Source organism: Hydra vulgaris, chromosome 02, assembly GCF_038396675.1.
Source record: "Hydra vulgaris chromosome 02, alternate assembly HydraT2T_AEP".
NCBI classification, from domain to species: Eukaryota; Metazoa; Cnidaria; class Hydrozoa; order Anthoathecata; family Hydridae; genus Hydra; species Hydra vulgaris.
Window position 1 is genome coordinate 65,707,501 of NC_088921.1, and position 10,866 is coordinate 65,718,366.

The 10,866-nt window shown below is 28.2% G+C and overlaps 3 protein-coding genes across 3 annotated transcripts in view; all 3 read right to left on the reverse strand.

Annotated features, from left to right (window-relative positions):
* The window catches only part of LOC101240023 (uncharacterized), a 13,172-nt gene extending 9,774 nt beyond the window's left edge, over positions 1–3,398 (reverse strand). Inside the window, exon 1 of the mRNA XM_065791726.1 lies at positions 2,794–3,398. Within this exon, the coding sequence (XP_065647798.1) occupies positions 2,794–3,353 (560 nt within the window). The 5' untranslated portion in view covers positions 3,354–3,398. The remainder of the gene's footprint in view (positions 1–2,793) is intronic.
* Positions 3,399–5,407: 2,009 nt separating this feature from the next.
* Positions 5,408–8,520, reverse strand: LOC136076247 (zinc finger MYM-type protein 1-like). Its single transcript, XM_065789721.1, has 3 exons — positions 7,861–8,520; positions 7,378–7,764; positions 5,408–5,479 (listed from the first exon to the last, which is right to left on the reverse strand). Exons 1-3 carry the CDS (start codon positions 8,518–8,520, stop codon positions 5,408–5,410), a joined length of 1,119 nt encoding a protein of 372 aa, XP_065645793.1.
* Positions 8,521–8,752: 232 nt separating this feature from the next.
* LOC136076248 (uncharacterized) lies at positions 8,753–9,864 on the reverse strand. The gene is made up of 2 exons (XM_065789722.1): positions 9,180–9,864; positions 8,753–9,090 (listed from the first exon to the last, which is right to left on the reverse strand). Exons 1-2 carry the CDS (start codon positions 9,862–9,864, stop codon positions 8,753–8,755), a joined length of 1,023 nt encoding a protein of 340 aa, XP_065645794.1.
* Between the last annotated feature and the right edge of the window lie 1,002 nt (positions 9,865–10,866).

Sequence of the window (10,866 nt, forward strand, 5' to 3'; positions counted from 1 at the left end):
AGCATTCGTGCATGGTTTTTTTCTTCCACGCTTCCTTATCAAAATAGAGTAAATTTTTTCTTCAGTGCCTAATTATACGGATAGTGTCCTCAGTAATTTCTAAATGGGATTTTCCAAATTCTATTGTTTTATCTAAAATTTCTGCTGTAATTGAGGGGTAAAAATCAATAATATCAAATTGTATAAATGTGCATTCATTTTTATTGCTAATTTTAGAAAACCAATCTATAACACAGTGGTATTTTTCCACTGATGTAAACCACTGATGTAAACTGATGGGAAGTTACGACGGAGCAGAAATTTGCAAATTTGTAGGTTTATATATTTTAAATACCCTAGCTAAAATAATCCAAATTATTCAATTAGGTCTTTATCGCGACGACGGTTTAATATTAATGCATAAAAAATCAGGGCCACAACTCGATAAAATTAGAAAAGATATTACTAAAGTTTTTAAAAATATTGGCTTCCTAATTGAAATAAATATAAATTTAAAAATAGTGAACTTTCTTGATGTCACAATTAACCTCTCAGAAAGTTCCTATAAGCCCTACAAAAACCTAATGACGAATTATTGTATAATTCTAAAACAAATTCCAATTTCAATTAACAATAGGCTGAACCAAAACTCTTCTAATGAAAATATTTTTAACTCCTCTAAACGCGTTTATGAAGATGCCCTTAAAAAAAGTGGCTTTCAAAATTTCGAGCTAAAATTTGAAAAGAAAATTGCAAAAAAGCGTAATAGAAATAGAAACATAATTTGGTTCAATGGTTCAATTTGGTACAGCAAAAATGTTTCAACAAATATAGGTAAAATTTTTCTAAAATTAGTAGACAAACATTTTCCTCCCTCTAATAAATTACATAAGATTTTTAACAGAAATACCATTAAAGTAAGTTATAGTTGTACAAAAAATTTAGAAAGAATTATAAAAGGCCACAACTACTCGTTAATTAATAAAAATGAACATATAAAAGAAAAAAACACTGATTATTGTAATTATAAGCAAAAAATAGATTGCCCTCTAAATGGAAAATGCATTTCGAAAAATGTAATTTACAAGTGCATTGTTTCCTCACAAAACAACCCTGATAAACAATATATTGGCTTAACCAAGGGGGAATGGAAAAAACGTTATGCCAACCACAAACAATCATTTAAACACAAAAAATATTCAAAAGAGACTATGCTGTCAAAAAATATTTGGGATTTAAAAGAAAAAAATAAAAATTTTAATTTACAATGGTCTATTCTAAAATCTGCCCCTGCCTATAATAACATTTCCAAAAAATGAATGCTATGTTTGCAAGAAAAATTTGAAATAATTACTCATTTAAATCAAGAAAATTTATTAAATAAAAAATCTGAATTAATTTCTAAATGTAGGCACGAAAATAAATACCTCTTAAAAAATTATAAAAACAAATGACCAAATTAAACTATCCCCATTCCAAAGAAAATTATTTCATAATTACTTTCTGTAACTTCCTGTTAACAAAAAAATATAGTAATTAAAAATTTTTTATAATAATTTATAACTTCCTGTAAAATATTTTTTTCTATAAATTGAATTTATATATATATATATATATATATATATATATATATATATATATATATATATATATATATATATATATACATATATATATATACATATATATATATATATATATTTATAATAATATACATATATATATATTTATATTTACATATATATTTATATATATATACATATATATATATATATATATATATATATTATATATATATATATATATATATATATATATATATATATATATTTATATTTATAAATAAATGAGACTTAATTTAAAATCAAAAGCAAATACAAATTAAGTAAAATCAAAGACATAAACACAAGCAGCTATCATTTCTGTAATTTAACAAAAAAAAATTGTTAATTGAAGGTTGTAATTTTCTGGTGTTGTATTAAGTATATTGTTAGAGCAATTTTAGAAATATATAATAGTATTATTTGTAACTTAAATGTATTTAAAATATTCAGTTTCAAATATATTTTAGGATAAAGTATAAAAATGAAAGATTGCATCATAAAAAAAGATTCACTAATTTGGCTCAAAAATATTTCAAATAACACAAATAATCAATACACAGGTGTACCTATAGTTTACACTATACCAACAGCTAAATAATAGGTTTACTAACAGTTTATGTATGTAAACCAAATTATTTTAAAAAGATGGCACAATCTGTAAAGCAATTCAAGTGAAAAATAAAATTATTAATTTAAGTTATAAAAATGGTTATTATATAAACTTTTGATATTTTTTTTGTTATAAAATCATATAGACATCTATGTTCAATAAAATATTTTGCCACTTACTATTAAAAATAACAATCTGACATTCTGCCAGACAAAATAAATGGTGATTGACTGCCCCTCAGGGATATGATAACCTAGCAGGTACTTACTTTGAGCTGTTTAAAGAAACTTGATAAAAAAAAAAAGATCAATAATATACACTAATTTAAATCATGTGACATTCTATAAAGAAATTATTTACTTAAAACAAAACATTGAAAAATCTACTACAATGCTCAAAACAAATACAAGACATAACCTTCCTCTTATAAAATTAGTGACTAATGAGTGCACAATGTACAATCATTAATTAATATATATTAAATAATATAAAATAGTAGCAATGTATAAACTTTCTTATTTCATTTAAAGTATAAACAATAATTGTATATGGAATGTATAAAACTTAATTTCAAAGTAAATAACTACAAAGCTAGTGTACCTATTTGAACATATCTTACAAGGTAGATAAATCTCTTGCTTGTTTTCTTCCATAAAGTAAAATACACCTCTTAAATGTGAACATGTTTTACTTTTATAACTAGTTAAAATGCATGTTTTATTATAATCAGTAAAAACAAAAAAGGTTTGAATCTCAGTGTAATACCTAGCAGGTAAAACTAAAACAGAGTCTGATATATTTAGAAAATTGTTTAAAGATTGAAAAAATAATTTTTTAACGCCACTTGATAAATAACTATCATAAATAATCCAATTGTGAAGCAACTCTTTATTTAACAATGCTTTATGAAACATTGCAACAGATAAAAACAATGCATTCCTAAACATTTCACTTTGTGGTATATTGCAAAGGTTAAAGTTTTGAGAGATAGTCTTCATTGTCTGTAATATTATAGCTTGTTGCAAATTATTTATAGAGCAGCAACTTCTTACAAGAAACAACAACTTTTCGTTGATTTGGGAAACATTAATTAGAGAGTCAAGATCTAAATATCGAAGAACTCTCATTAAACAATCTGTGTTAAGGTCAAGAAAGTGCATTTTAATTTCTAAAATGAAAAGTTTTAATATTATTTTATGTATTTACTTTAATTAAATAATTGAAGAAAAAATGCAAAAAATATTCAAAAAATAATTTTGAAATTTTTTTCCATTTAAACATCATAACTCGTTTGTTTTAAGCAGAGAAAAGATTCAAAAACTTTTTAATATAACGCTTGTATTTATTTATTAATATTTAAATATTAATAAATAAATACAAAAAGTTATAAAAAAAAAAAAGTCGATAAAAAACACAACAAAACAACAACGATTTTATTTGATTCAATTTTTAGAAAAATATTTTGTAAGTTAGCTAGGAACAGGTCATTTACTTCTATTAAATGATTTTTTTTTATAGTAGAATGAAGATAAAGTCCCGAAGCCTTTTTATAAATTGTTGAATAATTTGTAGCCCGAAAAAATTTTGACAAGCAGACATTGCAGCTCGAAGTGGGTGTGTATTTTAACAGTCGCCGGAATAAAGTCGCTAAAATTACTACAGATGTAAAATTAAAAGTACTACACCTTTTCAAGATGTAATTGAGAACTTGAAAGTTGTAATTAAGAGAAGTAAGATATAATTGAGAAATACAACATGTAATTTAGAAATTACAATATGTAATTAAGAAACACAGCATGGAATTAAGAAATTTTAAAATGCAATTGAGAAACCCAAAATGTAAATAAGAAATCGCAATATGTAATTTGAAAAACAAAAGTTGTAATTAAGAAATCGTAATATGTAAATGAGAATACATTATTTGTAATTGCGAATTCAATGTAAGCTTAAATTTAATTATAAAAGATCTTCTGGGACATGCATTTTAATAAGTTAATAATATCAAATTTAGCATTTGTACGCGCCAGCAATACAGTAATACAGTAATGGAATTGAAAGATCATTGTTTTATTTGTCAATACACTATGAATACAAAGTCTGTTATTAAATTGAATACGTGCAAGCATTTTTTACCAAATTTGTTTACAACCACTTCTGGAACAAGGATATTAAGACAATTTAATATTAGCGTCAGCACAATCACAACTGCTAATTACCTCGAAGGCAGACTATTTTCATTTAAAAAAGTGCACAAGGAGCCTACTACAATGAATTGTAATGAAAACAAACAAAAAAGATCTAAATATGTTAGGAACATTAACAAACACATCACTAATGGTCATCAGATAGTTTGTTTGGATGAAACAAATTTTTATATTTTTTGAAGAAAAATGCAAGGACGTGCCAAACAGGGGAAAAGAGTAATAATAAAAATACCTTCTTCAAAAGATGCAAACATACATTTGATTGCAGCTATATCAACAACAAATGTTGTCATGATGGAAACTCGCAGAGGATCATTTAAAGCAGATTCTTGTAACGAATGAATAATTGGCATTGTTTAACCATCGGGTTACATCCGGGAGTCGTTTAGAGGACAGACAATGCTCCATGTCACGCTTGTTTGGAAAGGGTGTTTGAAAATTCACCGGCTCAGTTGTTACGATTAGAACCCTACAGCCCAATGTTAAACCCAGTGGAAGCTATCTGGTCCAAAATAAAAATAAACGTTAAAAATGTTATTCGCGTTCCACCTGTATTCGGCGCTGGGATTATGGAACAACGAATGCAGTATTTAGAAAGAATTGTTACTGCGGCAAAAAATACAATAATGGGAGATGATTGAACACGCGTTGTACAACATATGACGCATTACGCAACGATTTTAAATATGGAAGACGTCCAAGTTAGTGCTTAACTGAATATTGCAATGACTTTTAATGACGTTGTTTAAATTTAAATTTTAAATTTTTATGTAAACAAATTATTTGTGTTTTATTTATTATTTATCTGAAATCTCAAATAAATTTTTCACAAACAATAATAAAAGAAAGCTTTAATTGACACCCAATAGGATTTTTCAAGTTACCGCCTAAACCTCAAATGCCTTTTTTATGACTTTTTATATTTCATTGATATTATAATTTTATTTCCAGTCTTAAATTACAAAGTATGTCAAATCAAATCAAATGTATTCTGAAATAGATTTTACATTTCATGGAATATTTACATATAGCACAAGTACTAATTTTAAGTAAACACCATAATAAGAAACTAAAATACCAAACTAAAAAAACAAAAAACAAAAAAAAAAAAACGTAAAAAAGTACATTATTTAAACGAAAAACTTTTGGAATAATAATTAACTAAAAAGTTTGATAAATTTTAGACAAAATTCAAACTACTTTCATACATCTAGAATAAAAGACTTTTATATACCTAATTAAAATATAGCAATAAAAGAGAAGTAGATTATAATAATATACAGTAATAACATTGTAAATAATGTAGTAATATAAGTATCGGTAAAAATAATAGGTAATAATAATAAAAACTCCAGTTATTGGTAATAATAATCAAAATAATAATAATACAAACGATAAAGATAAAAATTCTATTAATAATAATAATAATAATAATAATAACAATAATGATAGCGATAATAATAATAGTATGGAAAAACATTTTTTTAATCGCCAGTGTCAAACTTATATATATTTATATATATATATATATATATATATATATATATATATATATATATATATATATATATATATATATATATATATATATATATATATATATATATATATATATATATATATATATATATATATATATATATATGTACACCCGGTTGCTACGGGCCTGAGTCATACAAGTTTGGTGTTATAACAACCATTGGTGTTAATATATTTAAGGGTGGTATAATTGGTGTTAATATATTTAAACTGTCAATTCCTAATGCATATAATATTATAGGTAGTTTGAAGCAAATTTTACTTCTGGATCCCCCTTTAAAGCAAACCTATTTTATGAAGCAGGGCTGAGCATTTTTATCATAACACATTCACTACGAAGATTCAAGCCAGAATTTATGATCTCCTTTTACCCATACCACATCTAAGTAAGGATTTTATATATTCTCCTCGATAATTTGCCTTCACCATAGCTAATGAGTGTCACCTCATAAAACTGGGCTATTGTTAAAATTTATCTACAAATATAATAAGTTTACTCTGAGTACTTTTAAAATACTGAAATTTCTATGACGGCTACAATTATTAGAGTAATAACATTTTAATAATGTTATTACTCTAATAATTGTATTATTCCACATGCACAAAAGTATTCACAGGGATGCAAAGATTATTACACATGCACAAAAGTATTCACAAGCAGGGCCTTACAGAGGTTTGGAGAGGCCCCGGCCAGGTAAAAATTGGAGGCCCCAAAAGAAAAATTTGCGCAAAACGCGACGCAAGATAATGCAAAGCCATTCAAGTCTTCAGATAGATCACGACCAGATCAATGTCTAACTTTAAGACTAAATGCAATAAACTAGACAGACCGTCACTCACAGATGTGGCGCTTTTTGTACGTTTTATCAAGCCAACTAGCCAAGAGACGCACTTGTCTACTAAAAACGCATTTTTGGGAGGCCTGGGAATTAAGAAGGTACGACGTATGAGTGGAATGTTACACTGTTACTTTATTGTGAATGTTACAATTCAGATTTCACAAATGAATGATTCATGGATGAATAATTATTAATTGGTTTTTATTATTTGGTTTTTTTCGATATGTAATTATTTGCAAATCACTATAAATGAATAGTTAAATGTCACATTTTGAAAATGAAATCTAAAGAAATTCACTAAAAGTAACTAAAACAGAATGAATTAGTTTTAATTAATTTTTACAAACGCTATTCTTGCTTTTTTTTTTTTTTTTTTTTTAGGTGCCCCAAGAAGTCCTTATGGTCTTGTCACAGAACACCGCGGAAGTGCATTTAACCACGAAGTTCACGCCTCCTTCCATACCGTGACGCAAAAATTTGTCAAGACCTCGTTTTGAACCTGGATCTCCTGCTTATATAGCAAGCGCTCTAACCACTGCGCCACAGCCGCAACAAAAAAAAAAGTCTAAAAATTTTGAAAAATGTTCTAAAAATTCAGCAACTATATTTGAAAAATCTAGTTTTCGTGCAATATCACAATTTATATTCAACATAGCAAGTCCATTCAACCGTTCCTGCCCCATAGTTGAACGATGATAATTTTTTATCTGCATTAAAACAATAAATGTGCGTTCGCCTGAAGCCGTCGATGCAGGCAAGCTGATAAAAATTCGTAATGCAATTGTAATGTTTGGAAAGACACCTGAAAGACCAAGCCCAAGTATTTCTTCCAGAAATTTATTTGGTGTGCAGTCTAGTTTAAAATTAGCACCATAGATTCTTTTAAGAAATAAAACCTCATTTTCAAGTTCTTTTGAGATTTCTTTGTCATATTTGTGATGAAAATGTTGAGCAGCCAACACAAGATCTTCGTCAATCAAATTTTTAAACTGCCAGAGAAATCCAAAAAGTTTACAAATTTCTTGTAACGACTAAAATCGTTGCGTGAGGCCAGATTGAATTGAGTCAATGATGACAAAATATACATTGATTTTGAAATACAACTCAGGATCATCTTGACTTGGAAAATGACGATTAGTTAAAAACTCACATGAAACACCAATATTTCTTGCAACAAATTTTGACTCATTTAAAATCTTAGCAAACTGTTCACGCAACCTTTGAATGTCATTACATAGATTTTCAATGTTATCCTTTTCAATATCAAGAGTGGCTTGGCGTGCCTCGATGATTAGATCTGTCTGATGAATCATTGTGAGCAGCTTCATCCAGATAAACGACATCAAAATGCAATCAAGTTTGGAAATATACTTTTGAATAGCATTGAGTTCCATTTTAGCCTGGGCTGTTAAATGTAGCACCCCAAGTTCATTTAAAGCACTTCTTACTGAGTTCAAATGTTGTGCAACTGGTTTAACACCATCAATCCGTGCTGACCATCTTGTTTTGGACATTCCATGCAACGAAACGGGAAGATGTTGTTTTAAAATTTCCCACCTTTGAGGACTGCTACTGAATAAATTGTACATTTGCTGAATTGTTCCAAAATACGTTACTGCTTCTTTGCATGATTCAGCGCAATCGACACCAACTAAATTTAATGAGTGATTTCTGCAGCTAGAAAACATACAGTTTGGATTTTGTTGTATCAAAACCGCTTGCACCCCGTTATACTTTCCAGCCATATTAGCACCGTTGTCATAAGCTTGACCAATGCAGGCTTCGAAATCCAGCTTCAAAGTTTTCAATATTTCTAGTGTTCGAGTAGCGATTTCTCTTCCAGTTTTTTTTTTAAATTGTCAAATAAAATAAATCTTTCTTCAACTGAAAAGTTTGAATTATCTAAAATTTTAACATGACGAATAACCAGAGTAGTTTGCTCCTTGTACGAGCAATCTGGAGTAGCATCAACTATTATTAAAAAAAAAATTTTGCTTTCACAATTTCGTGGAGGATTGCTGTTTGAACATGTGAACCACAAATATCAATAAATTCGTTCTGAATTCGTGTTGAAGGATAATGAGCTTGCATTCGCTGCTTACACTGTTGTGATTCTCGAAGATGTTTAACATGCTCAGCTAAAAGTGGGTCATATTTGCTAAGAAGCTCAATAATACCTAAAAAGTTTCCATTCGCTCGATCACCTATTCGTTGGTTAGAACCAAAAAGTGCTAATCCACGTTCAGAAAGAAAAATAATAACATCTAGAATACGTTGGAATAATTTTTTCCAATTTTCAGTTTCAGTCTTGAGTTCTGATAAAAGTAAATTATCCACTGAAGTTTCACATAATGCTGCTCTACTAGCAGATTTCCATACAAGTTTTCTTTATGGTAAATTGAACTTTCGTGCGACGGAATACGATCTTTCAATCTTGTCCAACCTCTACTGATGCCCCATCCGGCAGAACTAGAGAAAAATAACACATTTGCAGCATTTTTATTCAAAAGGAAGTATGGTGCACAATACAAAGATTGTTTTTCAACACTCCAGCACAACCAGTCTATTTTGCATGTTTCTCCATTTGCAAGAGTTTTGTTTAAGAAACGATAAGGAAATGCATGATGATTAGAGTCTTTAACGATATTATTTGGAATTTCAAAGCAAGTAATCTTAAGAAAAGAGTTCACTTGACAAGAATTGTTCTTGTTGATAATCCCAATGTCAATAAAAATGAACGGATTGCCTTGATGAATCGGACCAGTTATCTCTGTTTCCATATCTCGAATTTTATTTTCACCTGCATTTTCCTGTAATGAGATTTCGGTTTCAACCCGTTCCTGGTTTATAATATTTAAATTTCCTGCTGGTTGTTGGTCCAAAATTGGGTCTTCTGCAATTGGAACAACTATATTTTCAATGTTACCATTGTCACTCACACTTTGAGTTTGGTTTGCTAGTTCAACTTGAACTGTGTTTTGTGATTTTTTTAAAAACGAATATATTTTCTTTGAGTTGGTGCATGCTTCTTCGGCCAATTCTTTTCTCCGCCGCCTTTTAATTGCACCACTATCAAACTTTCTCTTCATTTTAATGGTGTCTGGAAATAATATTGAAATTTGAAAATATAATAAATTTATACATCAATCGAACTTATGCAAATTTATAAAACGAATTATGTTTAAAAGTTAAAAAATATTTACCAGAACAAAAAAGTATTACTATTCTCAAAGTTACAAAATGTAACGTGCAAAACGCAATGTACAAAAGCGCAATATATCAATTTTATACAAAATGATAAGAAACAGTTCAAAACAAATTGATTTAATCTTGTTTGATGAAGTACAACTAAAAAATATAAGAAAAAATGAAGCTACTAAAAAGCAGAACACTAAGTCATAACTTAAAAACTCGTACGAGTTAAAAGCAATTGAATTGTATCAATTTGATCAAGCGCGCCCGACGGAGGGTTAATTGCATCATTACATGACGTAATCTTTATCATGTCGATTTTAGGTTTGGAAATGTGTAATTATGAAAAAGAAATTAATTTATTATTTTAAGTTAACCTAAAGTTAAATTGTTTAGAATAGTTAGATCAAAATAATTACTTTGATATTTATTTTCGTATTTAACAAATGTGTTTTGAAAATGCGAGGCCCCAACAAAATCGGAGGCCCAGGCCATATGGCCCATGTGGCTCCCCCTCTGATAGGGCCTGTTCACAAGGATACAAAGATTATTACACATGCACAAAAGTATTCATAAGGATTCAAAGATTAAGCAAAAATAAGTTGAATAATTAGAAGTTCGAACTTTATAAACCGTTAAACAAGAAATTTTTTTTTTCAACGTTCTTTACTTTATTATGCAAACAAAAGGCGAATAAAAACGCGTGCGGAGTAATTCCATGTCAAACAACCAGGCCATGCAACCCTATGTCCTTAAACTTTCTTTATATTTTTACCATAGTTAGTACATTATAAAATAAGATAAATCCCAAAATTTCAAGGTCTAACTCCCAACGGTTCGGGAGTAATGGTTGTTTTAATTTTGGCTACTATTATTGTTTTGGTCATTTTCCACCATTT